Source organism: Giraffa tippelskirchi, chromosome 6 (assembly GCF_054371585.1).
Source record: "Giraffa tippelskirchi isolate mGirTip1 chromosome 6, T2T-mGirTip1v1.2.pri, whole genome shotgun sequence".
NCBI lineage: Eukaryota > Metazoa > Chordata > Mammalia > Artiodactyla > Giraffidae > Giraffa > Giraffa tippelskirchi.
Window position 1 is genome coordinate 107,430,623 of NC_137280.1, and position 22,059 is coordinate 107,452,681.

Consider the following 22,059-nt stretch of genomic DNA (forward strand, 5'->3'; position numbering starts at 1 on the left):
CAGGTATTGTCCTTTAAAGAGAGTGATTAAGTTGCTTATTTTTCTTATTATTGCTCATTTTTTAATTACTTCCTTCCTCTACTGAGCATCTATTTAGCAAGCTTGAAAATAAAGGCCCTGTGTACTCAACTCATTATTTGGTCATGAGAGATTCCTTTGTCACAGATCATTTTGAAGTTGTATACATTCATTTATTAGCTTCACTTAATTTAAGATTTTCATTTAATCAATTCATTTAATATTTTCAAGTATGTCATGGCAGCATAGGCTCTTGCATTAACTATTTGCAAAAACTTATACAAACTGTTGAGAATGAAGTATAAGAGATGTCATTGGAAAAACCTGTCTTATTCTGATCAGTAGCCCAGAATAGTGGTCAAACTATTTACTGCCATTATGTGACCTAGAGGGGACATAGTTACCACAAACAGTATGAGCTTCCATTTTTCTCTTTTTATCTGCTACTTTCTGGAAGGGATGGCTGTGATCCATGAAATAGTTGAAAAGTAGGAAAAGAAAATATGTAGAAGTCAAAGAACCCATGTTTACAACAATGTCATAGCTACATAACTGACTGGGCCTGCTTTAAAAGATTCTCACAACTTTAAGAGCCATAATATAATAGCCTTTGATTAAGGTGCTACATAATCAAGAAGAAATGGGATGGTTAAATAATAATATCAGAAAGAGAAAGAACAATGATTCTCAAAGCTCGTCTCAAGCAAGGATTAGTAAATAGATTTTTACCTTTAGAACCCCATCAAGATCTTTCTTCACTCTGCCTCTACTTTGAATATCAAAATACTCTCAAATGGTCTAACTACTGTTTCACAGGAGAGAGTAAAAAATGTAAAACTCCATTTAATTTGCATTATGTTGTTAGTAATCTGTGGTCTTCGTTATCCTGGACACTAAATGAAGGCAGTGCTCTCTGGGTTACGTTAAAACAAGGGGAAAACAAGCTGATGGTGGAATGCAATCATAGCATGTTACAAGTAGATGGAGACACCTTAGTTAAGCATAAATGTTCTTCTGACCTCTATCCCACCATCTCAGAGGATCAAATCCAGGTAACAGTAAACAACTTTCAGGGTTCTGAGACAGTGAAGCTGAATCCAGGAAGAGCTGAGAAGCAGCCAATAAGGCAAGACATGGACCAAAGGACACACTTCACTGTGTCAATTACAAGCAGGAATGACCCTAGTACAGCTCACAGCACAAAGAACAGTTGACTCTTTGTCATTGGACAGCCCATCACGTCCAATCGAATCACTTGGACTTCACTTGTAGGCAGTTTTGCCAACTGGCTGACCCCTTATTTTTGTGGTCAATACAACTAAATTACTTTGAAATTTGATTAACTGAATTTCAAAGCCTCATTCTCCTGTCATAACTTTACCCCTTCTCATTTTCCCACTTTGTTATAGTGACTAACAATATTTACTTAATCACATATGAATATGCATTAAGACACTAGGAAAAATACTTTTCCATTCCCTGGGGTTAAGCTCCACTTCCCCACTTCCTAGGTGGCCTGAGGGGATCAGTAACCAAACAAGATATATTTAAAATTCATTATTTCTGGGATTCTTCTAGTCTGTTTACTGACTTTTTTTTTTTCATTTCAGTCTCGACACAGAGACAAGTGTGTACTAACTGTCTACTTTTTTTATATTTGGGTGAGTACCTGGAAGTGGTATGTGGCAGAAGAAAAGAATGAGGTGAAAAGAACACAAGCACATTATTAATGTCAAAACCAACTCACTGCTCTCTTCCATTTTACCCCAAGTAAGAAGATTTCTGGTTCATGCTGTTTTCCCTTCTAAATTACCTTCAAAAATGCACTGTCTTCATTCCCCTCTCAATACATTTCCCTTAGTGTTAGATATGACACTGATCTCTTTTCTCAATCATTTCTCACTTATACATCTCCAACTTCGCACTGTCTTTGTTGATTCTATTCTCTATGACGCTTTCAAACTACATGGCACCAAAGCATATATGAGCATTAGTCTATCAATGAACAACATTTTTATGAGCTTCCTGAGCCCCAGACTAAAGAATGCTCAACTCTACGCTCTACTCAGGGTCCTTTGACGAAGGCCTAAGTGTTCTGGTTTTCTGCGTAACTCAACTTTCTGTTTATATGAATTATCCCACATATAGGGCTTCCTTGGTGGCTCAGACAGTAAAGCATCTGCCTGCAGTGCAGGAGACCTGGGTTCAGTCCCTGGGTTGGGAAGATCCCCTGGAGGAGGGCATGGCAACTGACTCCAGTATTCTTGCGTGGAGAAACCCCATGGACAGTGGAGCCTGGTGGGGTGCAGTCCATGGGGTGGCAAAGAGTCAGACACGACTGAATGATTAAGCACATCCTACATACGTGGATACAGTTTATAAATATCAGAACACAGCCTTATAACAATGTTCAGTTCTTAATGGGGCAGATATTGCAGTTTAAATTTTTGATATTGATATTCTATTGATAGAACCTTGAAAGAGCATTATTCCATCTCTCTTCCTCTTATGCTACATACTGCAGAACTGTCCACAAAAGAAGGTCTTAAGGTCAAAGTGGAATCAGTTATGGATCTTGATGTAGTTACAGTTGTTAATGATTATTTCAGTGATGAGTAGAAGGAACTGTTGTTTCTCCAATTTTGTGAATAATAGTTTTGTCATTGAACAGAAGGCACAATGTGTGGCTAGACTGTCTTGTAGCATTTGCAAATACTTTCAGTCTTCCCCAATGTGCAAGCCACATGTTTGTTTTCAGCTGGCTGAGTAGTAAGGCAGAGAGTTTAGAGAAAGTGGAAGAGAAAGAAAATCAACAAAGCATTCGTTAAGAAGTATAACAAAAGGTTTCCCCCGCCCCCACCAAGGCAGTGTCGTATGTGTTTAAAAGAAAATAAAGTGTACACATTGCTATTCTAGTTGCTTTATTCTGACAATTTTTTAAGTCTGTTGGAGTAAATTTGATAAAAAAAGATGAACTTCATTCAGCTATAAATTTTGATATTGAGTTAATCAACTGACATTCATTGAGTGCTCAGGTGTGCAAATCACCATTACAGTATACTACACTTCACAGTATAACAAAATTCAAGAAATTTGTAAATCAAATGTATATTCAACTTCTGGTGGGAAATATGTAAAAATGGAAAATGGCCATCTGCACACTCTTACACATAGACTACATCTAAAGTTGCAAAGTCCAACTAAAGGAGTTATTCAATTAAATATATAATCATAAAGAAAAACTACAGTGAATGAAAGAGCTGATGAATGATATGCTTAGTTGGTTTTCTTCCCCCACTGCTTGAAGTGGGGGAAGTTTCAACAAAGCTCAGTCAGCTCCATCATGCAACTGGGTAGGGGAAGTTTCCAAAAGGAAAATACAGTTGTGATCAGAAAATTCCGGTTACATGAAAGCAACTGGAGTTACTTGGCTATTCACAAAAGTCAGTGGTTTTAAAAGAGGGAAAACGCTTTAGAAAGGATTTGGGTTAATCCTTGAATCCTGCATGTAACTAAGAGTCAGGGAAAGTAAGTCAGCTGTCCAAAGATACACAGTTTTTTATGTAAACACCAGGATTAGAAGCTAGGTATTTTATCCAAGACTCAGGAAAAATTTCCTACCCTTCCATTAAGGGCCACTCTGGTCTGCCACTCTGACAGTCTGAACTCTACGGCAGAGTTCTTCCCTCAGCACTGTGTGGTCAAGCCCTAGTGGTTGTGGGCTTCTCTTTCCTGGGGAATGAGCTCGTCCTGGGTGAATACAGAGCATTCTTCTGATGACAGATAATTACACTCTCTCCCTTCCTGCTTCTCCTATAATTTGGCCTGTCCATCCAAATTATATACACCTGCTTCTTCTTTTTATTCCTTCTCTTAGTGGGTTTGGGGAATTGAGTAGTTTAAGTTCTGCAGTAAGTTTATAAAATGATAGACAGAGATGCCTCTGAACTTCATACAGAGGGATAGCATGGCTGACCTGCCATCCATGGCATTTGCCCTTGAACATTTATCTTCATCATATAAGTAAGACATTTGGGAATACCAGAAAGTTTCCACCTGACACCTGTTTGTGATCACGGATGGTGTGTGGTCACGGTCATAGCAAATCTAGCTTGACTGAGTAACAGTCAAATCAATCACCTTGGATTCAGAATCACTAGATCTGATTAGCTGAGAGAACCATTCTACCTTCGCCTTAGTGTCAGTCAGGGCTCTTGGGTAGAAAACAATAGGAACTGACTGACCATACTCAGCCACAAAGGAATGCAGTGGAAAAATGAAAGGAAAAGCTGAAGAATCAGGTCTTTGAAGATACTGGCCTAAAGAGTATACTTTCTTTCTTTCCTTAAGGGGAATCTGTGTAGCAAGAACTCACAGAAACTTTCTTTACTAGCAGGAAGAGTGAGCTCCAACATTTCTGACCTTTGTGTACTTCTGCTCAAGAGGTGAATTACACGGAGATGGTTTGATGAGCCATGCTTGAATCTCATGTCCACCGCTTGACACAGTGAACTTGAAGTTCTGCACTCATATCATCAATGCAACTGGGTAGGGGAAGTTTCCAAAAGGAAAATACAGTTGTTTCAACCAGAATAAAAGTGAAATGGATGTTGGGAAGTCAAATCAGCAGAGGTTCACGACACAACCAAAATGTGGTGTTTAAACATCGACAGAGACCAAGAGTGATGGGTGAATATTGAAGTATATCTTGACAACGGCCCAATGATGAGACCAGCGAAAAGGTTAATAAAACCTGGTTCCAAGTCTAGTTTAAATCAACCTGTTAATTTTTATTTTTCCTTTGAAATGCTTCCAGCAATGCCCAAACTCTAAGTGGCATATGAACAACTGGTCCACTAAATACCTCTTTCCACTCAGCATTACCTACCTCCTAGCCTCATCCTCCTACTCATTCTCCCCTGGCCACTCTCATTCCTTTGTCTGCACCCAAATCTGAAGCCCAGGACTGTTTCTTCAGCAACCCCTTTGTTTAGCTTGGAAGATCAATAACACCATGGGATTCTTCACTGACTTTTCAACATTTAACAAATGGTTAAGCTTTTTTTTTTTTTAATTCAAAGTTAAACCTCCTTATTAGACATACAAAGAGAAAAAAATAAAAGCAGATGAAATGCTTATTTGAAACTGCCTTCTGAGTGCTCTCTGAGGCAGAATTTGCTCTAGTCCCCTTTGCTGAAACTTCCTCAGAGACACTGTGGAAATGAAAGATGGTTCTTCACTTCCAAAGTACAAATCAGGCCGGCATTTTGAAAGAGACAGGTTTATTCATCACTTCAGCGTTAGCTGGCTTTGCTCCCTGTAAAATTTTACTTTTGGTTATTAAAATATTCACTGTAGGAAATAAATTTGTAATCCATTTCTCATATTACCTACACACAGAAAAACAAAATTTGATATCTTGGGGTTTATTTGCTGAGGGCGCTTCCCATAAAAGCAAGGGGGTGTGCATTGGGAAATGTGTCTGGTTAACTCTTTATGGATAAATTAGTCACAACCTTTCCTCCGCCCACCCCATCCCCCCTTTCCCGACTCTCGCCCCCAGCACCCTCTCCACCTCCCGACTTCCCGCCTCTCCAGGGCTGGTGACCTAATAGCATTTTTCTCCGTGCATATTTTGGCGTCGCCCCACGGCCTGGCTGCCTTTGCCTGTCTGAGTCTTTTGAAATTCCTGCATGTTCGCCCCAGATTAAGCCGAGTGTGTCTCAGGATGTGTGTTCCGTTTTGTTCTTTCCCCTTAACGCTCCCTGTGCAACGTGTCTGAGGGGAGGAGGACAAGACGGGGAGGGGAGGAGAGGGGAGGGAGGGGCAGAGGCGAGGAGCTGTCCGCCTTGCACGTTTCCAATCACATTACGTGAACAAATAGCAGAGGGGCGGCCGGGCCAGAACGGCTTGTGTAACTTTGCAAATGTGCCAGAAAGTTTAAAAATCTCTCCTCCTTCCTTCACTCCAGACACTGCCCGTTCGCCGGGGCCGCCACGCCGCTCCCGTCGCCTTCCAGAAGGACTGAGAAAGAGAAGAGAGTGCCACGTCTCACCAGCCGCCTTTACTGGTGAGGGTCTGCAGCCCACCCTTGGCATTGCTTGGTAGGAACTGAGATACCCGGGCGCCCAGCCCGCCTCCTCTGTAGAAGAGTTCTCCCTCCCTCACGTGACTTGAGCCCCGTTTTGTTTTTTTTTCCCCCCCTCCGAGCTACGTCTTCCCGGAGTGGGGACAGTCCAGGAAAGGGAGCGATGCGCTTCGCCTGGACCGCACTCCTCGGGTCGCTGCAGCTCTGCGCACTCGTGCGCTGCGCCCCGCCGGCCGCCAGCCACCGGCAGCCCCCTCGCGAACAGGCGGCGGCTCCCGGCGCCTGGCGCCAGAAGATCCAATGGGAGAACAACGGGCAGGTGTTCAGCCTGCTGAGCCTGGGCTCGCAGTACCAGCCGCAACGGCGACGGGACCCCGGCGCCACGGCCCCGGGGGCCGCCAACGCCACCGCCCCGCAGATGCGCACGCCAATCCTGCTGCTCCGCAACAACCGCACCGGGGCGGCGCGGGTGCGGCCGGCCGGCTCCTCTGCAGTCGCAGCCGGCCGCCCCAGGCCCGCCGCCCGCCACTGGTTCCAAGCCGGCTACTCGACGTCTGGGGCCCACGACGCTGGGACCTTGAGCGCTGATAACCAGACGACACCGGGAGAGGTCCCGACGCTCAGTAACCTGCGACCGCCCAACCGCGTGGACGTGGACGCCATGGTGGGCGACGACCCGTACAACCCCTATAAGTACACCGACGACAACCCCTATTACAATTATTACGACACGTACGAAAGGCCCAGGCCTGGGAGCAGGTACCGGCCCGGATATGGCACCGGCTACTTCCAGTATGGTAAGCATCCCCAAGTCTCCGCTAACACCCGCGCACCGTTTCCCCAGCTCCGTGTCTCCCCGACGTGGCTGCCTGGGCGCGGCAGGCCTTGGTGCCTGCAGATCCCATCCCTCCCCCTGCGCCGGCCGCGGCAGCCCTGGAATTTGGTGCAAACCGCGCGAGCCTGGCCCCTCCTGCTTCGTTTCCACTTGCAGACCCGGGCGTCCCCATTTTTCTGCTACCCGCAGCCCAACACCGCAGTCCAGCTGACTGAAGGGTGAGGAGTAAGGCACACGGAGGGACCCGGAGCCAGGGTGGGGGCCGCTAAATTGTCTCATTGCTTTGCCCATCGCCTGCTGACGTTTAGGTCTTCCGGACCTGGTGCCTGATCCCTACTACATCCAGGCGTCCACATACGTGCAAAAGATGGCCATGTACAACCTGAGATGCGCTGCGGAGGAAAACTGCTTGGCCAGGTACCAGCTGGGATCTCCTCGGCCTAGCTCCCCCGTCTTGGTTCCAGGGGGCTCTTCAGGTGCTTGGTCCCGACCACTCTTGTTCTGTGCAGACAAGGGTTGGGAAGTGGAACGTGATCTCTCAGGCATGCTGACCTGGATGGAGAATTAAAATTTGGAAGATTTCTGTGGGTTCTGACTTTGAAACCATGGCATAAATCAGGGAGATTAAGCAAACCCTTAGCCTGGAGAGTGGAGGTCTACTATTCTTTTTCCAAGATCCTTAAACTTTGGAGCCAACTGTTTCCAATGACGTTCTATTAAACTTCTATATCCTGGAAAAAATACTGTAATGGAAGAGCTCATTAAAACCCCCTCAAAACAGTGGGGGCCACTTTGCCAGTGTGGCACCCCTCCGTTGGATATCATTGTTTTCTTCTTTTGTTTGAAGTCACAATTAACTTAGTTGCTTTGGCATTACTTTAGCCAAAATAAGATCAGGAGCAAGAGCTTTGTTTTTGCATTAGTCCTAAAATAAAATCTTAGCAATCTGGGGAATGGAATTCCCTGAGTTTGTTGCTGGGAAACCAGCAGAGGGAGTAAAAGATGTTTTGATAAGACACAATTTTTTTAAATGTAAAATAAGGTCATTGATAGTATTTGAACATATATTCACACAAAATATTTTACAAGACACAGAGAAATGTTTATTGTGTCAATTTCTTCCACTTCCTTTATAACTGTCAGGCTAAAAGAAGAGAAGAAATCCAAGCTCATCATTTTCATTCTAGAGTCTCGCATCACACACCATTGCATTCCCTATGGTAGTCTTACAGTAATGCCATTGTTTTAAAGAGAGTTACTAAATTATTTATCTTATCTGGGTATACTCTTTCAGGGTTATTTCCCCAATTTACATCTTCTTTAACTGGGTGAGAAAAAAATGTATGCAAAATGCTCTAGTCTTTTGGAACTGATAACCTCGTTGGGAGAAGAGGACAGTGAACTCTTGGAAGGTTTTGCTTGTAGTTTTGTCTTTAGTTCATATTCTGTGAAAATCATGTTTCTCTCTGTAAAATCACAGCTCAGCATACAGGGCAGATGTCAGAGATTATGATCACAGGGTGCTGCTAAGATTTCCCCAGAGAGTGAAAAACCAAGGGACATCTGATTTCCTACCAAGTCGACCAAGATATTCCTGGGAATGGCACAGTTGTCACCAGTAAGTGGATGGGACTCTTGGGTACTTTTGAGTTGTTTTTTGACTTTACAGGTGATTCTTTTCATGTTTTTTAAGAGTTAACTTTTTTTTTGAACTTTTTATTTTGTAGTAGGGTATAGCCGATTAACAATGTTGTGATAGTTTCAGGTAAACAGTGAAGGGACTCAGCCATACATATACATGTATCTATTCTCCCCCCAAAACCCCTCCTTTCCAGGCTGCCACATACTATTGAGCAGAGTTCCACGTGCTATACAATATGTCCTTGCTGGTCATCCATTTTAAATATAGCAGTGTGTACATGACCATCCCAAACTCCCTAACTATCCCTTCCTCCCCTGGCAACCATAAGTTCATTTTCTAAATTACAGGTTATTCTTGATATGACAAATTCTTACACAAAGGGAGAAAATTGCTGTGATTTACACTTAGAATTTCTCTGTATAATTCGACATAATCAAGGAAATCTATCTTTAGGATAATACATCAGTTACTATATATTGTTATCTTTTAAACTGGAAACTCTTAAGCCCAGCTTATTAAAACTGTTGATAATATTATATCAGTTAGCTTCACTAGAATTTTATCCCAGTATACTACAGGTAGGGCTTCCCTGGTGGTCAGTGGTAAAGAATCTACCTGCAATGCAGGAGACATGGGCTCAATCCCTGGGTTGTGAAGATCCCCCAGAGAAGGAAATGGCAACCCACTCCAGTATTCTTGCTTGGGAAATCCCACGGACAGAGGAGCCTGGCGGGTTGCAGTCCATGGGGTCGCAAAGAGTTGGACACGTCTTAGCAACTACACCACCACCACCAATTCTACAGTACGACTTGGTAACTTGCTTAGGTGTTCATTGCCAGGAAATCCTGTTTTATGTTCTTAAAATTTCCACAGTTTGAGCCATTACTTTTTGTTCTTTTCTTATGTGAGAAAATGAACAGTTCAGCACCTTCACTTAAATGAAATGGAAAAAAAAAAAAGTGAGCAACTACTTTGCTGATAAAGTAGATTTATAAATACAAGTTTATACTAGTTAAATAAGAATGGTAGATAAAACATGCTTTTATTTCTCCTTTGCATTTTAATATGGATTAAAATGTGTGAGAATACAATTTTTAAAAGTTTCACAGAAACCTCCCAAGAGAAAAGTACTCTTCTCTTTTGGAATGAAACATCAGTAGTAGCAGCCAAAGGAGAAATACTAGAGAATATATGACAAGTTTCACTTAAACAAAGATAATTTACTATCTATCTCTATTTAATCTTCAAAGATAAAACAGGGTGAAATAAAAAAGCAGAATACTCAAAATAAGTCTTTTTTTCCTCGTAGCAAAGTTAAAGCCTTACCATTTAGATAGATTTTTGTCCTGGAAAAAAAAATCTAGCATAAATCTAGCTTTAAGAAGGTCAACTTGATCCCAATTTTGATGTGAAAACAAATGTGGGAAGCAGTGGGGAAGTCATCTATACTACTCACTGCTGTCTCTGTATGTTACTGACTGCGGTCTCTGTGTCGTGTGGGACATTAGACATTACCACAGCATGGATGAATTCAGCCACTATGATCTGCTTGATGCAAGCACCCAGAGGAGAGTGGCTGAGGGCCACAAAGCGAGTTTCTGTCTTGAGGACACATCGTGTGACTACGGCTACCACAGGCGATTTGCATGTACTGCACACACACAGGTAGGATGGCAACCTGGAATCAGGAACCCACACGCTTCAGAGAGATAACAGCCATCTTATTTTCTTTCCTCCTGCCCATCTTTGTGAAAAACTATTTTACTCAGGGGGTCATCTAATCCAAATGGTAAATTATTGGGAAAAGGAAAGTGATGCCTTGATGATCCAAATTACTTTTAAAAAGTATTCCATCATCACAGAATGTCAAGGTGCATACTTGCTATATTCCACAATGAAGAGCAGTCATCTATTATCTGAAAAAATCGGAAGGGTTTCCCATTTTTGCACTCATCCTGTATTCTTTAACTCGACTGGTAAGTAACTGTAGAAGCGATATGTTTTGTCACCTGGAAAACTATCTCTCCATCTGAGCTAAAAATAGAATGGTGGTTGGGGTTAGCAAAAGGACAGAAATAAGTTTCTTAAAAAGCACTTTAAAAAAATGTCTCTTTTAATCATGCAGAGAATAGCAGAAGGGCAGTTTCTTTCTCCATGCATATATATTTAAACCTATGGTATAATTGATGTCAGATGTCCTTTGGATGGATTTTTAAAAATAGTGCTGTCCTAAGCAGCTTGTATGTCTTATAATGGGAAAATGTGTGTCAGTTAAAAGCCACGCCAGTATTTCCATAAGAAACCCTAATTTGTAAAAGGACATTATAATTTTACTCCAGCAGAAATCTTGGCAGGGAGTAGTGAATATACGTAACTCAGGGCACAAAAAATCAGCAGCTGGCATCCTGGGAAGCAAATTCCAGGGCTGTGGCAGGAAGCTTTCTGGTGACCTAAATATTATCATTGCTTCTTTCTCTGGGCTTAAAACATCATAGCAATTGGAAGGCGAAAGGTTCAGTTCCTCTCACCCTGGGGCAGCGCTTACTCTAAGAAAAAGAAGATGTAACCTCACATTACACATATGCTTGTGTAGAGATTCCCTTTTCACACAGTGATCCCCAAGTCCCATAGCACCTGCCAGTCCAGGGTTCCTGGAGTTTACTCTCTTCACTTAGAAGAAGAGGCACTCTGAACAACTCAATGCTGAAATATTTGAATCTAAGGCTATAGGCATTTATAGCATGTGAATCCCCCAACTCCTTGGCGGGTGACCCTACTTCGTTTTATGTGGTAGCTTTCTTATTAATTATCCTCCATTTTATATGCTATTTAACAACTAATCACTAGATCTTACAGTACAAATGACTAATATATTTGTGTTTTTCACTACACTGGTTGTCTCTTGAACACAGGCTTCCTTTAAAGGGAAAAAAAAATTCTCACAAAGCCCCAGTGTTGACTTAGTTATATTATGACCCATTTAAATGTATTCAAATATAAAACTAGATATAACTTCTTTATATTTATACTCTCATATAAATTTTTGGGCTTCCCTTCCCTCAGCTGGTAAAGAATCCGCCTGCAATGTGGGAGACCTGGGTTCGATCCCTGAGTTGAGAAGATCCCCTGCATAAGGGAAATGCTACCCACTCCAGTATTCTGGCCTGGAGAATTCCATGGACTATATAATCCATGGGGTTGCAAAGAATTTGCGTATTAAATATATATGAAGCTAGAAATTACATTAACCTCATTCATTTATGTAATAGTTACATTTGGCTAAAACCAAATAGTTAATTTATATAGTCTTGGCTGTGGTTCTACATTTTTAAGTTTTTAAAGTTTGAATACAGGAAATGCCTGTTTGCTTACTGCCCTGAAAAACCCCTTTTTTTGTTTGCCAGTTCAAATAATCAAAACTTGTACTTAAATTCTGCCATCTGAGTAAGGTAGAGTGCCAATGTCAGCATTCTTTAAAGTTCTCTTGTTCACTTGAAGGTAAGATAAACATTATTTAAACCAGTCTTAAATAGGTATCTAATTCAGTGAATCCCTTACAGTGCCCTGAAGGTGGTACCTGAAGGTGGTACCAGTAGTAGAAGTAGCAACGATAATAGCTAACTCTGTGCCAGAATAAGAATTATGTGCTGGAAATCAGAAACTGAAAATTCTTCACAATATATTGACTACTCAGCATAAGGTTAATGAATGATTACAGGTTGGCATGGACCATCACTGCAGTGGCACAGGTCCTTTCTGAGTTTGGCCTATCTGTAATATTGTGTACTGTATGAGAACACAGTGCTCCCCCATTCTTCCCGAATCGAGCCACAGGCAAACCAGCACCGGTACAGGATGCTCCAGATGATTCTGCCCTCTCTCTGGTGGCCAAGGTGATCTTAAGCACCAAACAATATTGAGTTTAAATGACTGCAGCTTATTCTTTTAAATTTACTTTGATTAGTATTGGAATGAAAATACAACAGTGAAAAGTTCTGATAAAGAACCAGTGGAATCAAGAATATACCTATGGATTCCAATTTGAGCAAATTTCTCCAGACTAACTTGCTGGAGGGTAAGGACCATATCTTGGTGGTGTTTTTCTCCTCTCAGCCACTAGAAGGCACTCATTTACTACTGAAGTGAGTATCTGAGCAAGTAGAGTTGACGTGGCATTCATCCCTTTAACACAACAACAAAATATTCAGTGATGATGTGAGAAAGATTACAGCGTGGTGGTTACAAACAGGGGCCCTGGACCCTAAATGCCTAAACTCAAAACCAGCTCAGCCACTTACCAGCTATTTATTCTTGGATGAGCTATTTGACCTTATACAGCCTTAGTTTCTTCATTCAAAAATGCGTTAATACTACCTTCTCCCTTGTGTAGTTGTGAGAAGTAAATTTATATATATATATATAACATGCTTAAAATTGCTCCTGGCATATAATACATACTTCATAAATGTTAACTATTCAAAAATGCAATAAGACTCCATCCTGAGGGAGCTTACAATCTCTAGTAGATTCATGCTTATATAGGATGATTTTAATATAGAGAATAGAAGGATAAATAGCATAAAATATATACACAAACTGAGTATCATGGGCTTTCAGAGTACAGGAAGGTAATTTCCAAGAACAGAAACTGGAGAGAGTTCCACTGATAACAAGACATTTGAGCTAAATTGATTATTATGTGGCCTTTATTCCTGAACTGGTAATATTCAAGGATTTTGGTGGAGGCCTATTTTGTCACTTAAGATTGTATTTATCACTAGTGATTTATTACACTTTTAAGCGAGATGTACTACTACTTATATTAGTCCTGTATTTTTTTTAGCTGGAGGTGCTATAAGGCTGAGTAATATATACTTCTCAAAGGAGATGCAATATAAGTATAGTTTTATGTCAAACTCTTGTAAGTACTAAATTAAAATTTAATTTGCAAATAATAAGCATATTCTTTAGCACACTCTAACCATATACCATCCTTTTAATTTTTGAATTTTATTTGTTTCAGGGCTTGAGTCCTGGCTGCTATGATACCTATAATGCAGACATAGACTGCCAATGGATTGATATCACTGATGTCAAACCTGGAAACTATATTCTCAAGGTAGAGAACTTTGAATATATACCCATAATGTATTTCAATTGAAACTCAGTGGGCTTGTTCTCTGGAGTCAAATGTTAAATATCCATGGTCCTGCAAGCAATTATACATCTTCTAGAACTACTTCTAAACCAACCTAGATATGTTTTAAAAATTCTTATTTGAAAGAACTTTATGGAAAAAGATACAGCCTCCTTCAAAAACTTCTCCAGAGTTGAACCACATGCCTAACTTACACCCTCTTCCTTGCCTGATTTAGTTGAATTATGCTGCCTCTATTTTAGCCTCCATCCTGGAAAGAGGAAAAAAATTAACCAGTAAACACTGCTGATGAAATCTGAAACACAGATGATGTTTGTTTTACCTAGGTCAGTGTGAATCCCAGCTATCTGGTGCCTGAGTCGGACTATTCCAACAATGTCGTCCGCTGTGAAATTCGCTACACAGGACATCACGCGTATGCCTCGGGCTGCACAATTTCACCGTGAGTCCCATTTGCCTAGCTAAGTAATTCTCTTGACGATGAGTTTTAGTTCACTGATAGGCGTTCTACACGAACATCTGTTTTCACTACTACTGCAGCTTCCTTGCGGAGAAGGCACCCCACTCCAGTACTCTTGCCTGGAAAATCCCATGGACGGAGAAGCCTGGTAGGCTACAGTCCATGGGGTTGCTAAGAGTCCATGGGGTTGCTAAGAGTCGGACATGACTGAGTGACTTCACTTTCACTTTTCCCTTTCATGCACTGGAGAAGGCAATGGCAACCCACTCCAGTATTCTTGCCTGGAGAATCCCGGGGATGGAGGAGCCTAGTGGGCTGCCATCTATGGGATCGCACAGAGTTGGACACGACTGTAGCGACTTAGCAGCAGCAGCGGCAGCAGCTTCCTTGTAAAATAGGTCAAAGGTAGAAAATGATAGAGAGTCTGCACTATCATATAATTGGAGCTGATCCTTTTTTGATAATGCTAGAAAACAGTCACAGATTTGATCCCTGGGTCAGGAAGATCCCCTGGAGATGGAAATGGCAACCCATTCCAGTATTCTTGACTGAGAGATCCCATGGACAGAGGAGCCTGGTGAGATATATAGTCCATGGGATTACAAAAGAGACGGATACGACCTAGGAACTAAACAAAAACAAGAGAATAGAGGAGGAGATATGCTCAGGTTTTTAATCACCCTGAAACTTAGCTTTTAAGACAAGACACAACACATTTATTTACCCACAAAGCCTGTGTTGCAGCTGAATCTGTAAAATATGCAGTATGCAGTGTGGGTGACCTTGTGGAAGCCCAAAGAGTTGGGTTTCTGGCCTTTTCCTCACAGTCCATGAAGGAGCTCTGAAAAAATTCCTAGAGTTCTTCAAAATACATTTTGAAAGTCACTGCCTTAAAGTACACAACTGAAGAGGTCAGACCACCTGTTCTGTAGAAATCAAGATTGCACATATTTGAGTTCTACAAACACAAGTAATAGGGAAATATCTTGCAAAAGAAGGGCTGTGTGGCAATGCCTTCATAATTTTTCTAGTTCTAAAGCCCTTCTTTGGATGAAATTTTAGAAGGGGTCCCAGCAGTTATTAGAGACATGGTGCTTTGATGAGAGTAATTAAAGAAAGTTAATTTCTTAGTTTTGCCTTCTTGTGTCTCTGTCCCACCCTTACCCGTTAGGCACTGCCTGCCCTAGTGATGCTGGGTTATAGATTCTAACTACATATGCCACCTGGGAGGGATACCTTCCCAACAATAAGAATACCATTAGAGTGATACTGAACACAAGCCAGGTTTGCTGAGATGTGAGAGAGGCACGAGCTAGTAGAAAGGTGTCTAACAGAACCACACTGGAAACTTAACAGAAACTTTTCCCTGTTACACAAACCAGGGCGACGATTACTGCACATGCACCTATAGTTTGTGGGCTTTCCAAACTCCGCATGAACCTACCTGGTTGTGCATATTTTGCCAACTACTAGGGGGCTAAAAGCCAGGGGAAAGGTGGAGCTTAAAGCAGCCCATGCTGTGCACTGTGGACTGGGCTACATTTACCCTGGAGGGGAGCCTTTTCCTTATTTCCATGAAGGAACAAAGCCTGTGGTTTTTTAAGTGTCATTATAGCATTAGAGACATATGTAGCCTATGACAACAAAGGTGTAGGACTGAAAGAAGATTAGCAAATAAATTCTTCTGAACATGCCTGAAATACAGAAAACCTGGCTGGGTGTATGGCCCACACTGGGTGGAGCTGATCACAGTATAACTGAAAATCCCCAGAAAAGGAATACAACTTAATTTAAAGTTATTAATTTCTCTTAATTTTTATAATTCTATAATTTATTCACTCATTATTTACACACTGGCACTTTAATTTTTGATACAATACTTAAATTCCATGAGAGGGTGCTAAAATAAAATGCATTAGAAACAGGAGGACCTCTGCCATGATAAGCTAAGTGACTCTCAGGTACAACTGCTGACCTCCTATGAGGAAAAAGTCTGAGAAGTGATTCTGTTGTTGTATAGAAAGTGACTTGCTTGTTTATCATCAGTAGAATCCACTGGGTTGGGTACTGACAGACATTTAGAGCAAATAAAAATTGTTACTCTGTTCCAGCAGAGTTCCTTTCTCTTTTTTTATTTTAGCCAGTTGTCACTGACTATAAATTATAAGAGTGGTTGATGAAAAACTAATGACCAATATGGATCAGATGAAAATATGCAAAAGTGAAAGGACCCATAGGTAGTGATTTGTAATTAAATAACAATCTCATACATATCTATGAGTGGAAAATAATGGGAGAAGTACAAAAACCTTGACTTAAACCCCCACCTTCAGGAGAATGATGCTCGCCTCTTATATTTTGACTCTCAGTTCCACCTCCCTTGATAGGGATCAGAGTTCAGAGGAAGGAGAAATTTTCTTTGGCTGGGATTCACGAGTGGCTTTACGACAGCACTCGAATTGGGCCTTGAGGGCTGAGGAGGACTGCACTGGAGAGAGTTAAGGAGGGCCATGCTAGGAGGAGTCAACATCACCCGCAACTACATGGCAAGAAGAAATTGCAGGGCATGTTCAGAAAAGCAAGTTAGCCTTGGCTAAGGCATAAATTTCATGGGCAAAAAGAATGGAAAAGTTGGGATGAGATCAAAGTGAACACTGAAGAGCAGGCTGAAAAGTCTGATCTTCATCCTGGTGACCACGGGGAGTCTCTGAGGTTTCCTGAGCAAGGTGTGTATCTTGCCTAAAGCCACGTGGTCGCTCAGTGACTCTGTAAGCAGCAGTGTGTGTGTCATTCCCTTGGTAATGTTGTTGTAATTAAAAAAAAAAAAACCTCTTAAAGATATATCATCTCTTAGTTCACTGGTTGCTTTTCATGCTAATCAAATATCTGAGAGTGTTCTGTGTGTGTGTATATGTGTGCTTGTCGCTTCAGTCGTGTCCAACTCTTTGCGACCCTGTGGACTATAACCCGCCAGGCTCCTCTGTCCATGGGATTTCCCAGGCAAAAATACTGGAGTGGGTTGCCATTTCCTTCTCCAGGCGATCTTACTGACCTAGAAATCAAACCTGGGTCTCCTGCATTGCAGGCAGATTCTTTACCATCTGAGCCACTAGGTATTGGTGTGTAAAAACACCCAGTAAGAAAGTGTGTGCCTTGGGTGTATCCCCTCTCTCTCATTTTCCTTACTGTAAACCCAGTGAATGACTCAGGTGACTCTGTGGCCCAGTTCAGGTCTAAGATACCATCGTTAGGTTCTTTTTTCACAGAAACTACTTGGGAATAAATTCACAGAAATTATTTGGAAACTGATGGTTTATAATCTGGACTAAGTGATTCTTATTTCATGTTCCTAGGGATCTGTGATCACAATATAAATACAGTATTTGATTTATTGGTTTTGACCCAGTCTTGGCCTATTAGTGTAACAGTCTACATCCAGAACCTTGCTGGGAAACAACCAATGCAGGACAGTATGGAGGTCATGAACCTGCTTCGTGGTGGGCCTGCCACACTAGCTGCATAGAGTGAACTCACTTGGCCAGGGCTGGTGGTCCTGTAAGCCCTGCTTTACTCTTACATGTTTCAGAGGGTGTTTCTTTTAACTCTAAACATCAAGTTTGTAGGTCTCAGGCATAAACTTTCTCCTGTTGACATAGTCACTATCTTCAAATCATGTATTAAATAATGTATTAATGGATATTTCAGAAGGTGGCTGTTGCATAGGTGGAGGGAAATTGTCATATATATATATATATATATATATATATATATATATTTTGAAGGTAACTTTAAACTTGTCTACTATACTCATTCAGAGTATTATCAGGTTAATAACTTGTTTTATTTTGTTTTCTTAATCTAGGTATTAGAAAGCAAGCCAAAACTCCCAAAGGATATATCAGTGCCTGGTGTTCTGAAGTGGAAAAAATAGATTAACTTCAGTAGGATTTATGTATTTTGAAAGAGAGAACAGAAACAACAAAAGAATTTTTGTTTGGACTGTTTTATAACAAAGCACATAACTGGATTTTGAACATTTCAATCGGCATTATTTGGAAAATTTTTAGTATTATTATTCACATTACTTTGTGAATTAACACAGTGTTTCAATTCTGTAATTGCACACTTGGCTCTTTCAGAGAAATCCAAATTTCTTATGCTTCTTCTGAAATTATAGTGCAAAAGGAAAAAAAAAATTTCGATGAATGAGTCAAAATTATTTTAAACTGAGAATTTTCTAAAGTTCTAAAACTTTAGTGAACGGTAATAATAACTGGCTTATATATGTCCTAGCATAGATCACTTCAGAAATGAAGCTCCTACTGGTTAAATAGATATGGACACATTTGGTGCTGAGGGAGGAACAAACAGGTTACCATTGGTGTCAAGAAATGTTACTATATAGCAGAGAAATGGCAATATATGTATTCAGATAGTTACATCCCTATATAAAATTTGTTTACATTTTAAAAATTAGTAGATAAACTCCTTTCTTTCTGTCAAGTGTACAAGTTCATTCTGACTTAAGTCAGCTTTTGTTTTGGAACGAATTAAGTAATTGAGCTGCCCAACTTGTGTCTGACATTTGTTGATGCGCCCCTCTATTCTTTAATTTTACTATGGGCAGAGACCTTTTCAGTGACATTCTTGAAATTACTGTTCTGGGGATCTGCTATACATAGGACAACTGTATCAATGGGAAGTCATTCTGATGATAGATGTGATATATTCAAAGACAGTATGCATTTTAGTATCTTTAACTATTAGCCAAAAAATTTCCTTGCTGATATAAAAATCATACAAATAAGTCCCCAAGACCACAACTGTCTCTAAAATACTTAGAAATATTAGCGAGAAACTTAGGATTTTCAACTTTTCTACACTTTTTAAAATGATCAGCTTTAAAAAGAGTAAGACTAACATTTTTTAAATTATCCAGAATAGATGACATAATGTATATGGATACATGAACATTATCCTAGGTCACCTAGGAATCAGTCATATGTGTTTTTTTGTGTGTGTATCTGAAATATAATACAAACTAGCAAAGCACATAGCATTACATACTTGAGACATTGGTGAATAACGGGGAAAAAAAAAGAACAGCTTTCTGCAAAACCAAGGAGTGTGTTGCATAATGAGACAGCTGTGATTTTATTTTAAACTGTGAAACCATGTGCCACATCAGAATTTGGAGAATTTTTTCTTCCTAGATTCAAAAGATGCAGAAAGAGATCAAATTACACTTTTTAAGTTACTGGTGCTGAAGCAGAAGTTTTCCTCTCTTAACCAGTATTAAAATCTCAAGCAAGGTATTTCCAGTGCCAAGACACATTAGGTAGAATTTTAAAATGAGTGGCATCCCTATATTGTGTCATACAGTTGTAAAGTTAGCACCAGCTACCAACCATTCTTCACTCACCGAGTGCTTTTCCCAGTAAGAAGGGCTATAGGTGGGCAGTCGTCAGGGGAGATAGAGCGGGCTGCAGGAGCCTCATCTGCCAGGCACACACTTACCATGAGACAATACAGACAGCTTGATAGAGACCCAGAATTTCCATTGAGCTAGTATCTGAGCTATGGAATAGCTTCTTTGATGTACCTCTTTGCCTTCGATCGCTTTTACTTTTAAGATTGTAGAATGATCCTTTAAAACTGTAATCTTTTCTAATAGAGATATTTTAATATACTTGCTTTTTTTTTTAAAACAAAAACTACTGTCAGTATTAATACTGAGCCAGACTGGCATCTACAGATTTAAGACCTATCATTTCATCAAGATTCTTACCCCTATAATAAAAGCTAGCTAATATCATGGCCTTTGGATACATATGAGAAGATGTGTTTACTAACATTCCATGGGCCTTCCATCTGTCTGTAAATCCGTCATCATTTGAGGCCCTCAAATATGCTAGGGACTAACATGCTAGGCATTAGGATATGGAAAAGGCTGTTCCTAACCTCATTAAGTATTCAAAATGTCATTATTACTCATTAGGTTCAGCTTATCTCATTTTTAACATCATAAGTACATGTCTAAAAAATTTCTATTTTAAGCACTATTGTTTTTCATGACCATATTTTATTAAAAAATAAGTTTAAAATGAATACATATATGCATGTATGTGTTACTACTAATTAAAACTATGTTTCCAATCCCTGAAATCTCTGCCTTTTAAATATAACACATACTATTTCATTGATTTTGGAAAAAAAATTTCAATTAAACGGTTAAAGATTCTCATTTATTTTTATATAAATATTCCTCCCCACCCCTAATCACTCCTAAACACTCCCAAATAACTCACAAATACTGATTTAACACTCAGTATTTTTGAACCTCAAAGAATCTCTTCTCTGAATAACCACCAAAACTCACAGATAATGATTAGTTGGTAAAATGTATCCATTAATAAAAAACATAATCCAGTCTTACCAAACTCTAAATAAAAAAATCTTTTAAATAGGAAGTAGAAATGAAACAAAGAATTTTGAGTACTGAAAAGAGACTGGTGTTTAAACACAGAATGTGAAAAAACAGGAAGATAACTTAGTGAGTCTTCCACATGCCATATTAGTGGCCTCATAATTATTCAGACCACAGTCTATATTAAAGATGTCTTGCCTTCTAAGGCTAGGATTCAGTCTCACATAACTTGCCTATTTCCAGGAAATCTTTATATTTTTACATAATGACATTCACAATTGCTAATTATTCACTAGACATTATTTTTAATAATGAAGAACAAATTTTTTTTTTCCTCCTTGACCTCATAGGAGATCATCACACTCATAATCTTCTCAATTTTCAGACTGTAGAGGAAATGCAGTTCACTAAAATCATGGTACTTAGAATTTTTCTTTACCAAATTATGTTAAAATACTGAACTTCTGATCAGAAGACATTTTGTTTTAAAAATAACTTGTTTTGATACTAACAGTATAACTAATAAGTAAAAACTACCCTTTTCTATATTTTTATATGTTTAGAATTCATAGCACAATCAATACCCACATTTCATTCCCAGCTACCAAAAGTCTTGGGCCACTTTTGAACGCTTAAAGCATGTCATTTATCCTTCTAATCAAAATGGTGCTGAATTATTTCAACTTGAATGTAAAATGTGTTGTCTTAGCTCACAGGATATAAACATTTAATATATAACTGCTTGCTATTAACTAAGTAACATGTGATCTGGTATTGTAATGTTTTTAATGAAGTTTTAGTTTCTCCCAAATTTTTCAGGAATACTAGTTGTAAAACATTTTTAACTTTTTTTTGAAGAGCTCTTATTTTAAATGCCCAGACACTGGCTTTACAATCTTTACACTCTCACATTCTTTTATTATATGCCTATACTATGATTGCAAGATTATGTAAAAATGCCTTGAATAAATGATTTCAAGTGTCTAGAGTGGTCATTTGTTGTTACATATAAATAAATGATATGAATTTCACTTAGATTAAGATCTTAAAGCCATGTGTATGGTTGGTGATTTTGCTTAGTTGCCTTTTATATTAACAAACTGTTTATCAAGCTCACACAACTTGAAACTTGTCTATGATGGATAAAAATCTAGCTGATGTTTTAAAGAAAAACTGTCATTCCTGAACAGATTCTAACTTTTGTCATCGTTACCAACCACTTCCAAGGATGTGGAACAGGCACAGAAAGAATAACTGCCCTCTGTTTTGACTTGCATTTCTTAGAAATACTCATGAGCATACGTGCACCCAGGGGACATATCTGGCTCAAGAATACAAATTATTTATATGAAGAGAAACATCGCTATCACAGTAATCCTTATTTAAATGTGTACCAGATTAACCTGAAGCTAGTAACCTAAGAAGACAAAC

At 39.8% G+C, this 22,059-nt stretch overlaps 1 protein-coding gene across 3 annotated transcripts; it reads left to right on the forward strand.

The window, feature by feature from the left end:
• Positions 1-1,615: 1,615 nt before the first annotated feature.
• On the forward strand, positions 1,616-21,612 carry LOX (lysyl oxidase). Of its 3 annotated transcripts, XM_081499053.1 has the most exons (8): positions 5,727-5,748; positions 5,990-6,903; positions 7,250-7,358; positions 8,422-8,559; positions 10,092-10,248; positions 13,607-13,702; positions 14,068-14,183; positions 18,064-21,612. In XM_081499053.1, exons 2-8 carry the CDS (start codon positions 6,270-6,272, stop codon positions 18,068-18,070), a joined length of 1,257 nt encoding a protein of 418 aa, XP_081355179.1. In that variant the 5' UTR covers positions 5,727-5,748; positions 5,990-6,269; the 3' UTR covers positions 18,071-21,612. The 3 variants fall into 3 exon arrangements, with proteins under 3 accessions (XP_081355180.1, XP_081355181.1, XP_081355179.1); XM_081499055.1 differs by lacking the exon at positions 18,064-21,612 and having other exon boundaries at positions 5,084-6,388; positions 6,509-6,903; positions 14,068-14,187; XM_081499054.1 differs by lacking the exon at positions 18,064-21,612 and having other exon boundaries at positions 1,616-6,903; positions 14,068-14,187.
• The last annotated feature ends 447 nt before the right edge of the window (positions 21,613-22,059 follow it).

Bases quoted from the DNA above. Each gene is read 5' to 3' on its own strand.
- LOX (XM_081499053.1), top strand. From the start codon at position 6,270: ATGCGCTTCGCCTGGACCGCACTCCTCGGGTCGCTGCAGCTCTGCGCA. The intron at 6,904-7,249 runs GTAAGCATCCCC...GCTGACGTTTAG, and splicing joins CACCGGCTACTTCCAGTATG to GTCTTCCGGACCTGGTGCCT. The intron at 8,560-10,091 runs GTAAGTGGATGG...GTGGGACATTAG, and splicing joins GAATGGCACAGTTGTCACCA to ACATTACCACAGCATGGATG.